We start from the raw sequence: 23,277 nt of genomic DNA on the forward strand, positions 1-23,277 counted from the left end.
ATGTAGCAAACATGATTCAGAATTGCAATTTGAATTTAAGGAAGTATAGTGAAAATGAAATTCATGTAACCCCAAAAACGTGTTATTTTTAACTAGAAAAGCAAGGTGAATATGTGTATTTAGTAGGACTGTCAAACGATTAATGTAAAATAAAAGTTTGTGTTTACATAGTATATGTGGGTGCACTGTGTATAATTATTTTTTATATATATAAATACACACACATGCATGTATATTTAAGAAAAAAAAATATTATTTATATATAAAATATTTATATATAATATAAATTATATATAAATCTATATACAGTATATACATGAAAATTTTTCTGAAATATATACAAGCATGTGTGTGTATTTATATATATATATATATATATATATATATATAAATAATTATACACAGTGCACAAATATATTATGTAAACACAAACTTTTATTTTGGATGCAACTAATCGCAATTAATCGGTTGACAGCCCTAGTATTTACTATTAAGTTTTATGCCAATATTACATCCGAATGCATGTGATCGCTGGCCTTTTATATGTGTATATTTCCCCCATTTTGTCATTTTCTAGGGCTACTTCCTCCTGTTTGAGTCAATGCTAGACTCTGTGCTCTACGCCAGGGATCGGTACCTTGCAGAAGATGGTTTGGGTGAGTCAAATGGCGCATGTTTCAGCTTTCTGAGATAAAGGGTATATCTGGGAGGTCATTGGCCAGACCTACAAATAGTTTTCTTTACTTATGGGACACAGTGAGCCCATTTCTCATAGTGGGGTTTTATTATCAAGGTCTATCAAACAGACCTCATTTATTTTTAATAGGAGGATTCCATACAGACTGAATCAGGGCTGTCTAAAACGATGAAAGATGAGTTAGCATGTGTGTGTTTGTTTTCCTTGCAGGGACATTACAAAGAGGTGTTATCATGAAAATGGTGTGGTGTTGAACATTATTTAGCCTCCCCCTTTATCTTGACCAAAACCAATAAAAAACATGCGTAGAAGTGTGGTGTAGAGAATTTGGTGGTTGTAATGTGCCTTATATTGCCTTAAAAAAGGTGGCTACAACCATTAATGTAGATTAATATGTTTTTATTTTTAAAGTTTTTCCTTTATACTTTTTTAAATTCGTGATAGATTGATAGATGGAGGGATGGATGGATGGATGGATGGATAGAATTTTATGGAATAATACCAGACTTTATGACATTTTTTAAATTCATGTGTTTTCGTAATCTTTAATCAAAGCATTTGCAATGACATTGCTTCTCTTCTTTGATGATGCGTTTATTGGCACGAGGGCGGGGCAACCTGTCACTGAAATGACATCACAGCAATAGCAGATCCCAACTTTCAATCAATTTCCAATGGACAAAATCAAATGGATTAAAAATGTATAATAGCAAACAATTTTTAAAAACATTTACTGAAACATTGCTAATTTATTTATGATTTTTAACTCATTCTAACTTTGAAATGATCATTCTTGCACAAAAATCGCAAGTTTATGTAAATATTAAGGATAAAATAATAAATAAGATCTATTTTTCTATGCTGCAGGAAACACCGCATTTAACTCCTCGTAATTCAGTGCAGTTTAGGACACTTTTAAATTCGCAAAAGTCATGCCACCACAATCTTTCTTTCTACTGCAGTTTTGTAGAACCACCGTTCACACTCAATAATGTTCTGCGTGTTTTCCAGGTGTTCTCTCTTATCTCACACCCTGCATGCTGCTCTGCCTTTTACTACATATTGATTTGCGTCAATAAAACATAAATTAAAGCAACTGATGAATAAGTCCTTGGGCACTCACCTTCTAGATACCAGAAAACATCTTTTTCTTTCATTGTTGGGGAAACTGCAGCACCCAGACTAAGGTTGTGGACGGTGTGGAAGTGGATGTTAAACATGCTGCATGTGTCTTGTGGCTCTGCGTCATTTTCTTGTCCACTGTGGAGGTTTAAGTGAACAGATGCTGAGGAGATTCGGTGGTACGTGGTGCACACGCAGACTGGATGAATTATGACTTCAAGGATCTTGACACAGGAAATGTTACACTCTCCTGCTCTTTACAGCATCATGGGATTGAGGATTGGTAGGGATGTGGATTGTTAGGAATTTAACGATTCTAGTTATGATTACGATTCCACTTAATGACTCCAGTCGCTTTTTTTCGATTCGATTAAAGTCCTCCTGTGGTGAAAATCCAGCTTTTAATGTTTTTTATATGTCTATGTGGCATTTTTAATATGCTGTAAAGGAGTAGTTCACTTTAAAAAAAAAAATTGCGGATATTTTACTCACCCCCATGTCATCTAAGTTATCCATGTCTTTCTTTCTTCAGTCGAAAAGAAATTAAGGTTTTTCTCCATATAATGAACTTCAATGGGAACCAAACGGTTCAAGGTCCAAATGACAGTTTCAGTGCAAACTGATCAAAGGTCTTTAAATGATTCCAGACGATGAATAAGCGTCTTATCAAGCGAAATGATCGCTCTTTTATAAAATAAATAACAAAGTTTAAGTTTTATAAACTCAAATCATCGCCTTGCGCTGTTTTGTGATGCGCGTCCGTGACTCTAATTGTTCGAACTCGTTCATCAAAATGAACAAATCTTATTTTGTGTCATTTGGTTCATTCAACGAACGAGTTGATTCGGGAAAAGATTTGTTCATTTTGATGAACGAGTTCGAACAGGAGAGTCACGAACATGCATCACAGAACAGAGCAAGGCGAGCATTTGATCTTATAAAACTTAAACTTTTTTATTTTTTTTAAATGATCGATCGTTTCACTTGATAAGACCCTTTTTCATTGTCTGAAATCGCTTAAAACCCTTTGAACAGTTTGCACTGAAACTGTCTTTTGGACCTTGAACCGTTTGGTTCCCATTGAAGTCCATTATATGGAGAAAAATCCTGGAATGTTTTCATCAAAAACCTTAATTTCTTTTCGACTGAAGAAAGAATGACAAGGATATCTTGGATGACATGGGGGTGAGTAAATTATCAGCAAACGTTTTGTTTTAAAAGTGAACTACTCCTTTAAAACAAACCATGTTTAAATTCATAAGTCAACACCATTGCTGAGTATTTTCTTCTTAAAACTGCAGTGAACCAAAGACAGCCTTAAATACGCAGTTTGAAATCGCTGGTGTTTCTGACGTCACAAACTACCTGGTAACCAATCACGTCAAAGTGTGACCGTCAACGAGTGTATCTCTGAGCTGGTGTGGGTGACTGGAGGCGGGGTTCATTTGCATGTTCATAGCCACAGCGTAAATGAGGCAATCAAACTATTTTAAGGCATGAAGACATTTTTTTTTTTCCAAAGAAAAATGTTAAAATATATCATTTTGGTGATCAAAGATGAGTTTTAAGGGATACAATTATTGACTACGGGGGACTTTTACTCTTTTAGTACTTCTCAGGGACCTCCAAATAATTGTTCTTAACAGATATATATATATATATATATATGTGTGTGTGTGTGTGTGTGTGTGCGTGTGTATAGATAGATGGATAGATAATGAAATACTGCCATATTATAAATTATTTTCTGTGCACATCATTACCTTTTTTTAATTCATGTGCTTTCGTAATATTTAATCAAAGCATGACATTGCTTCTCTGATGATGCGTTTACTGGCACTAAAATGACATCACAGCAATAACAAACCCCAACCATCCAATCAATTTCTAATGGACAAAATCAAGCTCCGCCCTACTTTTTTTTTCTGGTTTCACTCCATTTCTGTGACATCACAGTACAGTTTTCACAATTTGATTTTAGGATTCTTTGATGAATTTGATGAAATTGAAAAAAAAAATACTTTGTAACAGTAGAAATGTCTCTACTTTTACTTTAATTTAATGCAATCTTGATGCACATTGTCATTCCAATTGCATTGGACAAAATCTGTTGCATGCAAGATGAGCCATCAACATTTGAAAATACATTTTTATACATATATGTGCTAGGAAATCCAGAAATGTGAGAGGCACAGGCAGAGTCGTCCAGTGAGGCAGCACGTTTCTATTTTTCAGCTCAGTCGGAAAGCCCGCAGCCATGTATACCTGGTGTGAAGCAGATTGATATAATGGCCCATCATGTGGCAGCTCTGCACTGTGTCAGATCAACATTACTTACCCCTGCCACTATAACCTCGTTTCTCCCTCTCTCTCCTTTATTCTCATATTATTAACCTTTCTCTTCATCCCGAAACGTGGTCTGTGCTTCCACGCTCTTGTTTTTTTCCACCCCCTGTTCTTACTACGCTCTTCTTCACGGCTGCCCTCAAGAGTAACCGGGGGGGGGGGGGGGGGGGGGGGGTGCTTGACAAACGGGCCATGAGCACCGAGTCGAGAAGGACGCAGATGTCAAAGCTATGAATCTTGGGACACTACCCCCCTCTCTCTCTCACCATCGCCCCCTTCTCTCTCTTTCTCTAGCCTCCCCTCCCTGTTCAGGTGCGGGACGGTCCTGTGTACCACCCAATCAGTGCTTACATGCGTCTCCCAAGACAATCACTCATAGCTCCACTAATCAGAGAAAATGAGGTGACAAATCCACTCCAGGTGTGTGTGTGTGTGGTTTTTTTCACCCTACGTGACACCCACAGGGTCACAGCGAAGGCTTTAAGGTACAGGCTGGAGGTTATAACTTGCCAGTCACGATTCTGTCACACGGGAGACAAGATTTTGATGGGACACACTTTATTATGGCACAGGAGAGTGAATGTGCACCCTTAACCCTTGATTAAAGGTCAGACAAAGTTGGTGAGATATAGTCTATCATGGATTTCTCTTTTGAAGCGTAGGACACGAATTAATGGGACTGTCTGTTCTGAAATGGCTGTTTTGGATTTTCACACAACACGTCTTATTACAAGAAACATTAAGATGATTTCAATAAACATCTGGCCATATTACATAAAACTATATATAGCATATTGTAATTTGTAATATATGCATACATAATTTAATTTTTTTTTTTGCTTTATTTAACTAGTCACTTAAGTACAAGATTCATTTTTAATTCAGTTCAGTTATTTAATTATTATAGTATGTAATTATTTAAAATAAATTAGATGCACTAATGATTTATGATTTACTAATAATTTTTTACTAATGCTACAACCAAAAAAATAAAAAAAAATTTCATACCTAGAAATCTATTTTTTGTTGACAAAATCACTTTTTTTCTGCCAAAAGAAGAAAAACAAGGGTTTTCTGTCATCTGTGTTGTTAATTTTGACCAATTTTTCCCCCCGATTTATGGATATTGATATTGATATTTTGTGCCGATTTTAGAACACATATTGTTTTAATTGTTTGATGCACATTTTTTTCTGTAACTATTTACAAATTCAACAAGCTTAGTGTTTTAAAATCTGTTTATCTTTTAAAAGTTGTGTAGTGTATTCCAGCCGTAATGCACATGCTAAATGTTTGTAATTGAAAATGTATTTAGTGTTACAATTGCCCTGATTTCCGTTTATGCACATGCAGCTAAAATGACATAGATATAAGACTGAGAGAAGGGAAAACAAATGATTTATACATTCAGGATCTCTTGATGTTTAGTATAGATATAGTGATATCTAGTGTCTGGTTTCTCCAGTAGCATGAAATAAACGCACTGCAGCTTTTAGTTTGTCTCTGATGGCCAAACGTAAAGGACATTAAAAACTGATAGATGCAGAGTTTTTATGATTATGACTATCAGTTGAATTTAGATTTTTTTTGCCAGAAGCATGTGCTTGGTAACCATTAACATCATCACACAGGGACATTTGCCAGCGACTGAAACATTACTGAATGAGAGCGTCAGGGCTGTGGTTTACCATTTCGTGATAGATGTGCTCATTATTGCACATTTGTGTAAAGGATGAGGTCTAATACGCCCACACAATGTCCAGCCGCTCCTTACGCTTTAGTTATGCGTTACATAAAACCACAATTTTTAGTAAAAACTAGTCATATTTTTAGTTTTTTGTTATGTAGTTGTACTGCTAAGGCTTTAATCGAAAGTATCTTGGCTTTTTTAATCAGTGTTTTTTTTTTTAAACACATTTACACTTTGCAAATTTCTTGTTTGAAAAGTCTATTGATGGGTGCATTAATCTACTTTATGCCTTTATGCCATAATTGTGGCACATTCAAAGCGACGTTTCCAAGTAGTTTTGAGAGATTTTTCTTCTTTTGCCTTTTTTTTTCTTTCAATCATGCCAGTGAATTTGTTCAAACATTCAGTGCTTGTATATTTAATGCCAACAAATTAATATGCAGTCAAAGTTTACAAATGTAGGACATTTAATTGGAGTCATTTCGAGTTTAATGGAGTCGAACCAGCTTCCCTGGGAGCAGTGTGGCCCAGATACGTCTAGAGATCATGTGAGCTAACCACTGCACCAGAGATCTGAAAAGCTGCGCATTAATCTTTTAATGGATGTTACATGGCTGGACCGGTAAGCCAAAGGTTGTGGGTTTAAACCCCAGAAGGTGCGATTCAGGAGCTCAGTCTATGGGTACGTTTACACGATAACGATGTACTAAAAACGATAAAGTCGACAACATTGTCAAAACGATCCCGTTCTCATGGATGTAAAAATGACACAAACGCTGGGTTACAGTTTATTTTAAAGTGATGTAGTCATTACATTGTACTTACTCAAATTAGTACGTAGTAATATTAATTAGCCACATGTACTTACTATAGAGTTACGGTTAGGGTTTGTTCACTTGTAATGATGCATAATTTACTGTTATCACAATAGTAAGTACATGTAGCGTGTAATTACGTCATCTTTAAAGGGTTAGTTCACCCAAAAATGAAAATTAAGTCATTAATTACTCACCCCCATGCTGTACCAACCCCGTAAGACCTTCGTTCGTCTTCGGAACACAAATGAAGATATTTTTGATTCAATTTGAGAGCTGTATAACTACCACATTGGCTCCTAAGGGACTGCCTCTTGACGGCCCAGAAAGTCAATGAAGAAAATGTTTAAAGTAGTGTAAGGAGATCGCAATTCTCGTGCATGCGTCGTGGAAATCTAAGGAAATCTCGTTTCTGGCCTACAAGGAAGAAAAGAAATAGTCGAATAAACTCGTTATTTTTGTTTGTTTTTTCGCACAAAAAGTATTCGCGTCGCTTGATAAACATATAGTTGAGCCACGGTAGTCACTTGGGATATTTAAACATTTTCTTCATTGACTTTCTGGGCCGTCAAGAGGCAGTCCCTTAGGAGCCAATGTGGTAGTTATACAGCTCTCAAATTTAATCAAAAATATCTTCATTTGTGTTCCGAAGACGAACGAAGGTCTTACGGGGTTGGTACAGCATGGGGGTGAGTAATTAATGACTTAATTTTCATTTTTGGGTGAACTAACCCTTTAAATAAAGTGTTACCAAACGCTGTAGTATTCACGGCAGGCCAGTAGTTGGCGATGTCACTTTGTAAAGAAACACACAGTGTTGGGAAAGTTCACTTTCTACATAAACTAGTTCAAAGTTCAGTTCACACATTTTAACATGAACTAGTTCAGTTCATAGTTCATACTTCAAAAAATTAACTAGTTTATTCATTTCTTTTTTTTCACATAAGTTGTGAGCTTTTTAAAATATTTTTTTATTGCCACCACAGCCCATATACAACCACCGACAACAATTATTTTATCAACGGGCAAAGTTTGCACAGAGATGTAAGATTTTCCCCATCCTCACCGACCTCGTCATAAAATCCGTTTAAATGATCACACGACGCCTCCTCGCTCGCTGTTTTTTCGACGGCGGCCTCGGTGCGACACTGGTGGCTGGTGTTGCCAGATTGGGTGTTTTTTCGATACATATAAAGGCCTGTTTAAGTGTGTTTTAGCTGGGTTTTCGCCTGGAATACTCTATAGAAATCTGGCACCCTATTGTACGAAGCTAAACTGAGAGAGCGTGCGTTCACAGACTCCAGAATGAACGCGTTCACAGTAACGTTCATCAGGCAGTAATATAGTGTTCAGTTCATGTTTGCCCAAAATATAAACCCATATGAACCCAGTTCAGGCTACACACCTATAGACTGAACACATAATTCGCATGCGCATGACTTCACCGTTTTCACAAATTGGTGTTGTTGTAGTTTACATGGAGGCGATATTGGTATTGTCTTGCACTTAGAAATCCCTTTTCAAAAGTTTGCGTTTTCAGGCCCCCAAAACTGCGTTGTCGTGTAAACCAACGGCCAAAAACGTTGTAGAGTAAATGGCCCATTAGTAAAATATGTACCATGAGTCACTTTCTTTTGGATAAGAAAGTGTCTGCTTAACGAAAAATGTTCTTGTCATGTAAAGTATTGACTCATGAGGGTTTGACTTTGAACATATATCAAATGTAAGCCCTGCAGTTGATGTCTTTTACTCACTTTCATTTATCATCTTTATGTTCAGTCTTTCCGGACCGATGCAATATCAGCCTGGCGGCGGTGGGGGATACTCAGAAACACAGTGACCGCATTGCATTCTGGGATGATGTGTATGGCTTCAAGATGATGTGTATGAAGAAGGCTGTGATACCAGAAGCTGTAGTGGAGGTGTTGAAGCCCGAGACGGTCATTTCAGAGCCCGCGGTGATTAAGGTAAGAGGACTTTCTAGAAAAGTCTGAGGGGAATTATCAGCGAAATGATTAGATAATTCTGAATGGCCCAGTGAAGCATGTCATCTATTGAGATTTAATATTGCGTCTTCAGGAAAAAACATAATTCTCTTTTGTGCTTGTGATGTTCCTCAAGTCTCATTGGCTAAGAGCGTCTGCCAAATAAACACATGTAAATGTAAATATTCATTGAGTTGAGCGCAGATGAGTTGGGCTCCATACACTACTTTTCAAACATTTTGAGTCAGTAAGATTTCATTTTTAAAGAAATGAATACTTTTATTCAGCAATATTATGGTTTCCCAAAAAATATTAAACTGCACAACTGTTTCAACATTGATAATTAAAAGAAATGGTAACACTTTACAATAAGGTTCATTAGTTAACATTAGTTAACTACATTAGTTAGCATGAACTAATAATGAACAGCACTTATACAGTATTTATTAATCTTTGTAAACGTTAATTTCAATATTTACTAATACTTCATTAAAACCTTGTTAACATTAGCTAATGCGCTGTGAACTAACATGAACAAACAATGAACAGTTTTATTATCATTAACTAACATCAACGAAGATTAACAAATACTGTAACAAATGTATTGCTCATGGTTAGTTCATGTTAGTTAATACATTAACTAATCTTAAATAATGAACCTTATTGTAAAGTGTTACCAAAGAAATGTTTCTTGAGCAATAAATCAGCTAATTTCTGTAGGATCATGTGACACTGATGACTGGAGTAATGATGCTGAAAATTAAGCTTTGCATCACAGAAATAAATGACGTTATAAAATCTATTTTTCGATATAGAAAACAGCTATTTTAAATTTCAATAATATTTCACACTACTTCAGTTTTATTAATAATATTACAGTACTTATTGTATATTTGATCAAATAAATCTTTAAGACTTATAATATTTAAGTCTCAAAAGAGACTTCTTTCAAAAATATTTAAAAATCGTAATGGTTGTGTAAAAGGATAGTTTCCCCAAAAATTCAACTGATCCTTATGAGTTTGTTGTATGATGTTGGATATACAGTATCCAAGCTGATGTTTTCCCTACAAACCAAAAAAGTGGATGGTGATTTATACTGTCACTTTCATTTAATGGATGATCTATTCCTACACGTCCCCTCTTTTCAACTATATAATGGTGTCTGTCTTATTGGATTTGGTGCAACTCATTAGCTCACCTGAATCCCTAATTAATTGAGTCTGGGCTGGACAGAAAGCCAATTTCCTGTGTTGTGGCCTTGTTTTGAGATAGAGGGAGGAAAACGTAGGTAGGATCAAGCAGAAGATGAAGAGAAGGGAGTGACAGATTGTGAGCGGAGAGCGAGAGACGTTTGAGAGGAAGTAAAGCCTCGGAGGCCGTCTGTGACAGAATGGCTGATTGATTATTCTAATCCTTATTTAAAGTCCTCCTTGGTAAACTTCACCATTACTTATCACTGCCTGCCGTGGCTTTGTACAAACACTTATGAGGAAAAACACACATTGTTAACGTTAGCTTAACGTTCTTCTTCCTGTGATTCTTTTTTTTTTCTTTTTTTTTTCCCCAAAAATATTTAAGTGGAAGATGCCACCAATGAATCTGCGCAAAAAAAAGAACAGCAATAAATTTGTTTTTATTTATTTTTTATTATTATTTTGAGGTTTTTCCACAAGAGCTACTGTATAGTTACATTGAAATGTGATGAAACAGTAGATGCATTTTTAACAGAAAAAATAAGGCCCTGTTTTATTAAGTTAAACCTGTTTATTTATTATTTAGGCCCTGTTTATTTATTAACCCTTTTCCTTTTTGATAATTGACATTAAAATGCACTATACAAACTTAAATGGTTGTAATTCAAGAATGCTTTGGAATATAGACCTAAGTTTGGTCTTGTTTTAAAGAAAACAATCAGCAGATTCTTACTAAAGTGAAAGCACTTCAAAAAATTAAAGTATGAAAAAGTTATGGAAGGTATAATTTACAGTAAATCAAATATACTTTATTAATATATATTTTTTAATATAAAATATGTTTTACTATAAAATTACTATAAAATGAAAGCTATATATCTAACCAAGTTGTGTTCCAAATTTGAAGTTGATATCACAAAAAATGAAGTTCCCATGAAATTTTGTTTAGGCGTAGTACCAAAAATAGCCACCGGGTGCCTTGAATTCCATTGCATTTAATTGCACGCATTTTGCCTTAAAAAATTAATACATTTCTATCCAAATATCACTTCTGTCACTAAATATGGAACCTTGAGACTCAGACCGTTCTGACAATATGTGTTTTGTCAAGATTAGAAAAGGTTTTCATAATAAATTATGAAAGATGATGCCCAAAAGGGGAGGGGCCTAATAAAAAATACTGTTTCTATGGTAACGCAACATCCAATTTCAAAACAGTTTTCACAGGATGAATTCTGAGTTCGTAAGCTTTCAAATGATACCTAATTTACAGTATGATAACTACTAAAATATGTGATATAATAATAATAATAATAAAAAAAAAAATATATATATATATATATATATATATATAATACATTATACTTTTTAGAGGACTTCTAACCTTACTTTTTAAAATATAATTTTATCTTTTTTTTATTGACAAATACTAATTATGTTTTATTATGAACTTTTAGCACTAAAAAAAGAAAGTTTCAATTATTAAAAGTGTGTGCGTCGACTTTTTGTGACAAAGGTCAAAAACTCCTGTAATGACGTCGATTTTTTTTTTTTTTTTTTTGAGGCACACTCTTGTCATAAATTCATAAATTACTGTTCATTCATAATTTGTAAGAAAAAAACAGACCTAAAATATCTATTTAGGAGTCTTAGACCTTTCCAATGATATAGTTTGTCATGACTAGATCAGGATTTAATAGTAATATAGTGAAGTAAAGTTAGGTTGCCCGTATACGATGCATTTTGGTCGATCGGATCACAAGTGGACGAAGCTAAAGTGTAAACGGTGTTTAAAACGTTTTGAGCTTGTCCACTTTTTAGTCCACTTCCAGAGGTAGTCGAAAACACATTAGAAAACACATTGTGGTATTCCGCCATACAATATAGTTATCCATTTTACATGCTTAGAAAAGCGCAACGTTTTATTTTGTGTCGCCGTCCTAGGTCGAGTTACACTGCTCGAGCAACTGTATTTAAATAGGGAAAACGTGGAGGTGTTTGGTCGCTTCTCTGCTTGGCCCATATTGAATAAACTGGGCTAGTTAAGTGCGAGCAAAGTGTCTCGCACGCCAGAGCGATTGAGTGCACACACTGAGGCGACAGAGGTATGTATCAGTTCGTCTTAGTTGAGGGAATAACATAGTTTAATATGAAAAAACGGTGGAGTATCCCTTTAATACCAAGTGAAAACAGGTCTTAAAGCTACTCTGTGTAACTCTTTTAGTTTATTCTTAGCTAAAAACACTTAGTTCTTTCAAAAATATATGTGCTCAATGTATATTTACTTCGTTCAAGTAATAAAGTATTCTCGTGAGTGTATAATATGCCATTACGGGTAAGGGGTTCTAATGTCGGTCGCCATGTTGCCCCTCCATCTTGAAAGTACATTAGCCAAAGAGGGACATACCCCATAATTCAAGCTTCTCCTTTCGCGTTTACGTTTGAGTTAACACTCATGGACGAGGTCGAACTGGAAGCCATGTTAATCTTGGACTACATTGGCCACCGTAGGAGTTAACGAAATCGTAATTGAGAGGAACAGAAACTGATATTCACTGGATGTCATACACCTTTTCACTGTTAGATGGGGGTAAAAATCACACAGTGTAGCTTTAAGACTCGATTGAACAAAGTTTTTGCACATTTCTTTCATTTGCATATTCTCCAAAAAATGTGACCAATTTTACCCGTATGTTCAACCACGTGGGCTGAATTTCATTATATTCCCTAAAATTGATCATTAAATAGCTCAAACATAAGCAATAATGAAAATGAAATGCAGAAATCCATCATTTCCTCTCTGTGCTGAAACTATGCACATCTTACTTCCATTATCTCACTGATCCCACCCCAATAGCGCCATTTAACGGTGGTCAGAGATCCATTAAATGAACACATTCTAGCGTGGAGTCCTCTTACAACATTTAATGACACGTCTTCCACTTAAACTAGACACATTTACTGCTTCATGATATTTAAAGGGTTTTTATTGCATTTTTGTCATGTAGAGATTTAATTCTATTTAACAATCTTAAATTTAATTATTTAAATCATTTAATAATCTATTTTTTATTTAATTTGTTATTTAATCTTTAAGATGTAATAATTATAATTGATCATTTATTATGCCAATCCTCTTGCATTCCACCTACATTACTAGCTTGTATAATGTAAAGTATAATTTATTTGTTGTATTCTGTTTTTTTTAAATGTTTTATTCCATCAAGCACTTAAAAACGAGTGTATGTGCTCCAATATACAGTGATGTGAATAAGTTTGGACACCCATGCTAAAGTTGCCTAAAAAGAGGAATAAAAAAAATCATCTTTTTGGTATTGATCTTAATGACTTAATTAGAAAAATGAGGAAAACTCCAACCTTTAAGGACACAAATTTTCTTTGTGAATGAATAATGTATCATAAATAAATAAATGTTTTTTCCTTAAAATACAGGGTGCATAAGTCAGGGCACCCCTATGTTAAATTCCCATAGAGTCAGGCAGATTTTTATTTTTAAAAGCCAGTTTTTTCATGGATCCAGGATAATATGCATCCTGATAAAGTTCCCTTGACCTTTGGAATTAAAATATCCCCACATCATCACACACCATTTACCATGCCTTGAGATTGGCATGGTTTTACTTCAGTTAGCCTAATAGCTGGTTTGGTTTGCATTGAAAGATGATCTTATGGAAAGTACCCCATGCCAATCTCTAAGTGTGGTGGAAGGTGTGTGATGATGTGGGTCTATTTTAATTCCAAAGGTCAAGGGAACTTTATCAGGATGCATATTATCCTGGATCCATGAAATAACTGGCTTTTAAAAATAAAAATCTGCCTGACTCTATGGGAATTTAACATAGGGGTGCCCTGACTTATGCACCCTGTATTTTAAGGAAAAACATTTATTTATTTGTGATACATTATTCATTCACAAAGAAAATTTGTGGAGTTTCCCTCATTTTTCTAATTAAGGCATTAAGATCAATACCAAAAAGATGATTTTTTATTCCTCTTTTTAGGCAACTTTAGCATGGGTGTCCAAACTTATTCAAATCACTGTATCATGTGCCCTTATGTTGAGATTGAGTTTAGGTCATACAATTCATCAACGAAAAGTGTGTCTAAAATGGTCTTGAATGTCTATTGATATCCAGTGCTAGCTCTCCAAGAAGACTATTTGTGACCTCTACTGCTTCCAACTTTTTAGTCATCTCTGTTACTTTATATAAGAAGTTTTGTTCATGTTTTTCCCTCTCTAGACTATCGACTGTGGCACTGTGACTGTTTCTGAGCTGGATTTCACTGTAGGCTTCACTCTGAAGATAACGGCCGGCACATTCTGTACAGTGAGTAGATCCAACACACACAAACAGACTCGTCCACAACAGTGATTATTGACTGCCTTACACACACTTCAATCTTCAGAGCTAATCATGGTTGTCAGGTGTGAAGATTAATTAGTGGTGGCGAGATGTCTGGGATGGGTCCGGTAGCTCAGACATCAGTCTGGTTTGATGGACAGGTGAAGGTAATGACACCCAGTGAAAGGTTTTACTTTATTTCATGGCCTAGATATAACTGCATGACTCCATGTGTGAGGTCAATTAGACTGAGAGGGTTTTAAAGGGATATTTCTCTCACACTTGTCATTCTAGTACTGTAAAACAAAAAAGGTAAATTATAAAAAAGAGCCATGCAGCTCTTGTCCTATTTACAGGTGCACTCTTTATCTATTTTTTTTCAAACTTAACTAAATTTGAATTGAGTCAATACACCATTTCATTATAGTTGTTGTAGCTGTGCTGGAAGTATCGTGTCTATTAATGGGTAAAACTATAGTAACGTCTTCTGCTAGTCAGGTTGAGATCCTTCCTATCTAAACTGGTTATATCTCTTAAAGGAGTAGTTCACTTTTAAAAAAACTTTTGCTGATAATTTACTCACCCCCATGTCATCCAAGATGTCCGTGTCTTTCTTTCTTCAGTTGAAAAGAAATTAAGGTTTTTGATGAAAACATTTCAGGATTTTTTTCCATATAATGGACTTCAATGGGAACCAAACGGTTCAAGGTCCAAATTTAAGTGCAGCTTCAAAGGGCTTTAAACGACACCAGACAATGAATAAAGGTCTTATCTAGGCTAGCGAAACGATCGCTCATTTAAAAAAAAAAAAAAAGTTTAAGTTTTATGCTCGCCTTGCTCTGTTCTGTGATGCGCGTTCGTGACTCTCCTGTTCGAACTCGTTCATCAAAATGAATAAATCTTTTTTCGTGTCATTTGGTTCATTCAATGAACGAAATGAACGAATTGACTCATGAAAAGATTCATTTCATTTTGATTCGTTCATCATAATTATCCATTGTGGCCATGTCTGTCAAGCTCCAAAAAGGCCATAAAACACCATTAAACTTCCATAGCAGTAGATCGTATTACTTTAAATTGATCAAAAGTTTTAATCAAGAGTCATGGTTTTAACAAAAATATTAAACATCACAATTATTTTCAACATTGATGATAATCAGAAATATTTCTTGCGCACCAAATTAGCATATTCAAATTATTTCTGGAGGATCATGTGACTTAAAGGATTAGTTGACTTTTGAAAAAACTTTTGCTGATAATTTACTCACCCCCATGTCATCCAAGATGTCCATGTCTTTCTTTCCTCAGTCGAAAAGAAATTTAGGTTTTTGATGAAAACATTCCAGGATTTTTCTCCATATAATGGACTTCAATGGGAACCGGATGGTTCAAGTATCAAAAGACGGTTAATAACTGTTTCAGATGCAGCTTCAAATGTCTTTAAACGATATCAGACGATGAATAAGGGTCTTATCATGCGAAACGATTCGGTTATTTCAAAACTTATTCCAAAAATGTAACTTTTATAAGGACAAATGCTAGCCTTGCTCTATTTTCTGAGGCGCGTTTGCAACGTCACGTATTACGTAATTACGTTCAAAAGGTCACGGGCGACGTAGCCGAAAGTACAGAGTCAGTGTTTACAAGTTGAACGCATAGGTTGAACGTGCAAACTAACTCAAACACCGTTTACAAAAAAAGGAATTAAAAGGAAAAACAACGATGTCGGACGATTTTGATTCTGTACTTCCCGGCTACGTCGCCCGTGACCTTTTGAACGTAATTACGTATTACGTGACGTTGCAAACGCGCCTCAGAAAATATAGCAAGGCTAGCATTTGTCCTTATAAAAGTTACATTTTTGGAATAAGTTTTGAAATAACCGATCGTTTCGCATGATAAGACCCTTATTCATCGTCTGATATCGTTTAAAGACATTTAAAGCTGCATCTGAAACAGTTATTAACCGTCTTTTGATACTTGAACCATCCGGTTCCCATTGAAGTCCATTATATGGAGAAAAATCCTGGAATGTTTTCATCAAAAACCTTAATTTCTTTTCGACTGAGGAAAGAAAGACATGGACATCTTGGATGACATGGGGGTGAGTAAATTATCAGCAAAAGTTTTTTCAAAAGTCAACTAATCCTTTAAGACTGGCGTAATGATGCTGAAAATCAGTTTTGTCATCACAGGAATAAATTGGTTAAAATATAATAAAAATTGAAATCAAATAAAAGCAGCCTTAGTGAGCATAAAACACTTCTTTCAAAATCCTTAAAACAATCTTACCAACCCCAAACTTTTAAACAGTACTGTATATTCCAAATACTCTACAGTCATATGTCGATAGTCATGGAAAATCATCTTAATGTCCATGCTGCTTAATCGAACTGGTGCAATGTGTCCGGTGATGACACGTGAAAGCCAATGTCGTTATTTGGATGGTAATTTTGGATGATTTTTACTTTTAGTAGTGGGTTAATAGTGTTGTTTTTTGCAGGGATTTTGAACAGTTTTTATAGGAAGCAAAGCAGCGTGAACATTCTTGAAAGTTTCTTCTTTTTCCAGTTCAGAATGACTTAAAGGTGATTAAATAATGTCTTAACTTTCAGTTCTATGTTTCATGTTTGTTTGTTTTCAACCGATATTGTTTGGCTAGGTCACAATTCATGTCAGGAGTTTATTTTCTGGTAGTATGTTCTGGAGTATGTGTGTGTGTGTATTTGTCAGTGAAAAGTGAGAGTTGGTGAGAGATGGAAATTTCAAGTGTAATTTTTCTTTTGTCTCCCAGTTTTGTCCCAGCATTATTGTTCCTGCTTCTTTGTTATAGCTTTTATGGATTAATCAATACTATATTAGTATCTCCCTTCCCCTCTCAGAGTTAGTCTGGATTTAATGGAGTTTGTAAACATCGTCTCATTTTTCTGCTGTTCTCCAGTAATGGAAAAGCACATCCTGATTTCCTCCTCGTTCAAACATTTCTATTTTTAGATCAAAGGCAGGTTAAACCAATCTTCAAGTTTTACATATCCTGAAAAAAATTCAGTTTATCGTCATAGATGGGATTCAGCGCCCTGTTTTGCGCTGCTTTGTCATGTAATTATGGAGGCACCCCAAAAACGGAGGGAAAATGCTGTCGTCCCCATGATTGAGTGCATGGACTTATTCTCCCGCCGACAGTCCATTCATCACATCAGGCTGCCTAACCTTGCATTAAATGAACAGCGCTACCCTGCGCTCTCGTGCTCGGCCGGCGGAAGACAAATAACGCTCGCTCTACAGTTGCACTGGTCCTCGACTCACGTTGTCCACAGGGACGACAGTCTCTCCTCTCTCTCTCTGTATCTCTCTTGCTTTCTCTTTTACCTCCCTCCAGGAAAAAAAAATTTGTCACTTCTTAATGTGTAAGATTCATTTTGGCGCATACAATATGTATCTTTAAGCTCACGTTTGAAAATTTGGCCCAAGTAATAGGGAAGAGTGGGGTAAGCTGTGCCACGTCAATACTGTTCTTTTGTCTACTTATTGGATTTAAAAAATAAGCTGGAGGTAAAACTAACTAACTGAAATGATATTTCAGATTTAGGATATATTTCTTGGAATGGTTCTCAACCAAACTTTCAAAGGGGCCTCAATATGACTTAAAATGATTTAAAATATGCATTGAAAATTTGCTAAAACAACCATACGGTTATTTTTTATATGGAAATAACATACATCTTTCTATACCAAGCAGCTTTGTATGATGGGATATTTCTAAATATGTGGTCATGTGACAAAACGTATGCTCGGTTTGCTAGAATTACGCAGCTAACATTGAGGACCAACAGCTTGTATTTGAGGTATAAAATGTTCATGGCACATCTTATGCACTGCAGTCGAAGCGCATCTCAAGATGGTTGTGCATAATGTTTGCATCAGTGGTGATTTGCCTTAAGGACACTTCATGTTACATCAAGCTGTGACTAGAGCAATACTGGTAATGATCGTATACGGGGGAGAAATAAGTAGGGATAATGCTTGTTTTCTCTGTATTTGTAAAATATCAGTGGAGACAAAGCAATGGTTATAGAAGCTATACGAATTAGCAAGTCCTAATGTGTTTAACTTGTAATCGGAATTTATGACGGGACTTTATATTGCTACAAAAATATAGATATTTCAAATAAATGCTGTTCTTTTGATTACAATCATGAAATAAAATATATCACATTCTTAGAAGAAAAGGTTCTATCAGCGCTACATATTTGGAACCCCTAAAAGGTTCTATACACTCTTAAAAAAGGGTTCCTCTGGGTTCTATAGAGAACCCTGGGGTTCCATACTTGGCCAATAGAACCATTTTGGAGTTCCATATATGAAGTGGGGGATGGAACCATTTCTTCTAAGAGTGTTAACAGAAATATTAAGCAGCACAACTGTTTTCAACATTGATAATAATCAGAAATGTTTCATTAGCAGCAAATCATCATATTAGATTGATTTCTGTATGATCATGTAACACTGAAGACTGGAGTAATGATGCTGAAAATTCAGCTTTGTATCACTGGAATAAATTACATTAAAAAAAAAAAAAATATATATATATATATATATATTAGTGTTGTCACGGTACCAAAATTTCAGTATTCAGTACCAATACCAGTAAAAATTCACGGTTCTCGGTACCAATTTCGGTACCAAAGCTTAGTTTAAATTTACATATATTTAAGAGTTTATCACGGTTACAAGTATGGAAACTGTACATTTGTATTATAAACACTTTAGAAAAAAATTAGATAAAATGACCTAAAATAAACAATACACTAACACATTTTTAAAGTTGTTTGTAAAGTTCTAATCCGTTAACATTTATTTAATGCACAATGAATGAAGTGAACAAACATGAACAATCAAGTGTTTCTATTAAATAACATTTACAAACATTAATTAATGTTGTAAAAATATATTGTTCACACAATGTGTTGATGTGAAGTAGCTAATGTTGATAAATGGTATCTTATTGTAGCGTTACCAAACTATACAGGAGAAAAAACATGTTTTATTTGATTTGACTGTTTTTTTATTTAATCTAAAACTGCATTCATATTTAATTTTGAAAAGGCTTTTTAAAACTGCTGAGTTATAAAGGCAAGAATACGCCTAGAACTGGCCCTGACATTAAATGACATAAATAGGGATGCATACTAATACCAGTACTCTGGTGTCGGGTGGATACTACTGTGCTCATGTACTCGTAAAACTACCCCGAAAGCACTTTAGAGGCCGTTCACATATCGCGCGTGTTTTTTCTTATTATATTTTTGCACCGTGCTTATTCTTTTCAAAGCGCTTGCTCTCACGCGGCGTCTGTCGTTGCTATGCAACGAGTTTTTATTATGAGCGCGCTTGCCTCACGCCTATATTTGAAATTGCGAATTTGCATGTAATCGGCCTCTTATGGCAACGTGACATTAGCCTAATCCAAAATATTTCCATATGTGGCTCTTTCCTCCATTCGTGTCAACAAGTGGATTCGGAGAGAGAGAACCATATCAGCGTTATGAAAAGGATGCAACTGTGCACCTTTCAGACAGCGCGTCTAGAACTGGATTAACCTGGTATTCGGTACCTAGAAAAGCTGGTACCGTAACATTTTTTTTTTTTTAGTACCGACTTGGTACCGAAGTACCGAGTTTTTTGACAACACTAATATATATATATATATATATATATATATTAGGAAAGATACTTTAAATTTCAATAATTAATGAATTACTAGTAATTGCTGACTCTATCACTCCAACTCTGAACGAACTCTCTGCTCCTCACCACGGTGCGTCTCAGGTGCTGCAGTTATCACTCCGCCCAAGTAGCAGTGCTGCTTTCTGAGAATATAGTTCCCAATATTTATATGGTTAAAAGATGGCTGTGTCTCACATGACCTTTTGATTTGTACACACTGTGACCATACAAATCACATGTAAATGGGAAAATGTTTGCGTTATTTTGTCACTTATTAGGATTAGTATGCTAGCTGTAGCCATTTACATCCAGTCTTTGTGCTAAGCTAGGCTAGCGGTGGGGGATACAGTGAATAAGCTAAAGTCCAAAAAATTCGGAGTGTTTCTTTAACGGCTCAGAGAACAAAATCGTTGGAATCACTTTTTCTCCAGCTGATGAACGATAAAAATATTGAGAGTCAATCAGGATCGATCCTGTTTTAAAGAGCTTGAGCATTTAAAGTGGCGGACGGTAAAACTGCAGTGCGCACTACAATTAACAGATGTTGTCTGCTGGTGTGGACGCCATATTTATCGTTATAGTTATCTTTCATAGTTATCATGCATTTTGTTCGTGTTAAAAAGCACATTGGCATCATAAAATTCACCCGTCTTGCATTTTTTTTATGGCTGACGTGACATTTCCAGTAAGTGAACATGGCTAGATGCTGACAGCGGGACAGCTTTAGATGTGGTCAGATCCCTGGGCTATAGGGAGCTGAAACTGCTTGGGTAAAATCAGGTCAATGGAGTTTCAGGGTAGATGATTGGAAAGCAGTGTGTTACTTCACAAATGTTCATTTGGTCACACCACATCCTTTGAACATTTAAGTTTGAATGTACAATTTTTTCCTCAATTCTTGACCTCCGTAGTAGTATTCGTTTTTTTAGCAAATGCCTTATTTCGCCCGGAATCCAATCAAGCATATTTTTAACTTTCTTATAAGAAAAAGGGCCACAAAACAATCATAAGATTGCTACTGTACACGCTTGTTAGTTTATCAGCAGGGAAGTAAGTGTGAATACAAACAATTCTTACTCCATTTTGTTCCCGTTGCTCTGGTAGGCACATTATGTCTTTTCATTTGCATGATAAAACATCCAAGCTAACTTGTTTGAACAGAACAGTGTGTACAAGGCGGTTTAAAATATATATCATTGAGATGTTTTTTTTAAGATTTTAGAGAAAGCTGCTTCATGACAAAGATGGACAAAGATGTCCATGCCTTTCTTTCTTCAGTCGAAAAGAAATTAAGGTTTTTGATGAAAACATTCCAGCATTTTTCTTCTTATAATGGACTTCATTGGGAACCAAACGGTTCAAGGTCCAAAAGACAGTTTCAGTGCAAACTGTTCAAAGGGCTTTAAACGGTTTCAGATGATGAATAAGGCTCTTATCAAGCGAAATGATCGCTCATTTAATAAATAAATAAGAAAGTTTAAGGTTTATAAGCACAAATGCTCGCCTTGCTCTGTTCTGTGACGCATGTTTGTGACTCTCCTGTTCAAACACGTTCATTAAAATGAACGAATCTTTTTACGAGTCATTTGGTTCATTCAACGAGTGAAACGAATGAATTGACTCGGAAAAAGAATTGTAAATGCTTTTCAGCTTTTTAAATGAGCGATCGTTTCGCTTGATAAGACCCTTATTCATCGTCTGAAATCGTTTAAAGCCCCTTGAACAGTTTGCACTGAAACTGTCTTTTGGACCTTGAACCGTTTGGTTCCCATTGAAGTCCATTATATGGACAAAAATGCTGGAATGTTTTCATCAAAAACCTTAATTTCTTTTCGACTGAAGAAAGAAAGACATGGACATATTGGATGACATGGGGGTGAGTAAATTACTAGCAAAAAGTTTTTTCAAAAGTGAACTACTCCTTTAACTCTACACTGTACTTCTTACAAATTCACATGTAGGGGTGAATTCAGGTCGATTTGGCACACTTTTTTTTGCCATTGAAATGACTGTGAAAAAGGTGTCCCAGTTAACCTGAATTCACCCTACATGATAAATACAGTTGTTCTGCATTTTAATGTGCTCATAGATTAATCTGTTGCATGAATGATTGTGTTTTACTCTGTAAGGGAGACTATAATTACTCTAATGTAAGTCTATTGTACATACAAATCACTGTAGAATCACTGTAGATCATGTGCCCAAATATAGCTAATCCAGCCCTGGATCTTACAGTACATTTTATTGTCTGGATGGTCTATTTCAAGTAAAATATTATTCTTATATATTTGTACATGAAGAAAATGTCTCTACAGCCCCAAAACCATCATTTCAAATGTTAAATGCTCACATAAATGGTCATGTCCTCCATTATTCATTAATGCTGTTGATAACTGTTTAATGGGAGGCTACATTTTTGCCACTTATTACCTGAATTAGTGAAGTCTATTTTATAATTACTCATAATAATTAGTGCTATTTTTGAACCAAAACTAAAAGTGTTGCGATCATACCCTAAATAGAAGAGAAGGAGATCTCGTTTTTTTTTCTTTCTGTTTTAACTAATGAAACCACTTTTTCTAGCATTTCTGCCTCCGTCTGTACTCAAGTGTAGGTGACTGTGTGTATTTCTGCAGTAATGTCCTTCCCTTCTAATTAAACGCTGTGTATTCGTTTCCAGTGCGGCGGAACGTCGAACACTGTGGGAAAAGCAGAATTGCGGGAATGGGAATTTCGTGGTGGTGTTGTGCACAGAATGAGGGGAGACGCCGGGTGGATTGGGGGGTGGGGGGGTTGGAGAACTCGAGGTGGTCGAGTGTGACGCCTCGCACGCGTGAATAAACCCCATCAAAAGCGCATTAGCTCTCCCTCCTCCGCAGCTCGCCGCATAATTGTATCTGGCTGCACCACGCTCTGCTCCGACATGATAGCGCTGGAAAGGGCTTGATGATGAATTGCTCCCCGTTGGTGTTAGCGATGATGATAATTATTAATTTTCCCCGGACCTGTTCTCCAGGTAGTCGCTGAGCTGTGCCGTGCGCCGCCTCCTGGGCCGGGAAACAGCTCGCGCACATCACTTATCTCAGACGTTCCCCGGGTGTGAAGGCTGAACACTTTGATGAGAATAAAAAGACTCCGTTTCCACCGCTTGTCCCCCTTTTCCCCACGCTACACAAGCTTTTGTGTCTGCTCTTGCTCCTTTGCAGTGCGTTAACGGGGGGTTGATTTCTGGCAGGGAGTTACTTGGCTCTGACCCCCGTGTTTTCAGTGCGCGTCCTGTTTTGTCGGGTCCCAGTGTCTGTTGACATTTCTGGGCAATTTACGCTGACAATAAG

General features: G+C 35.9%; 1 protein-coding gene across 1 annotated transcript in view; it reads left to right on the forward strand.

The window, feature by feature from the left end:
• Positions 1-23,277, forward strand: part of prmt3 (protein arginine methyltransferase 3) — a 65,235-nt gene that overhangs the window by 25,441 nt on the left and 16,517 nt on the right. Inside the window, exons 11-13 of the mRNA XM_039659130.2 lie at positions 578-656; positions 8,450-8,637; positions 14,114-14,200. Of these exons, the coding sequence (XP_039515064.2) occupies positions 578-656; positions 8,450-8,637; positions 14,114-14,200 (354 nt within the window). The remainder of the gene's footprint in view (positions 1-577; positions 657-8,449; positions 8,638-14,113; positions 14,201-23,277) is intronic.

Source organism: Pimephales promelas, chromosome 1 (assembly GCF_988280905.1).
Source record: "Pimephales promelas chromosome 1, fPimPro1.hap1.1, whole genome shotgun sequence".
Classification (NCBI taxonomy): domain Eukaryota; kingdom Metazoa; phylum Chordata; class Actinopteri; order Cypriniformes; family Leuciscidae; genus Pimephales; species Pimephales promelas.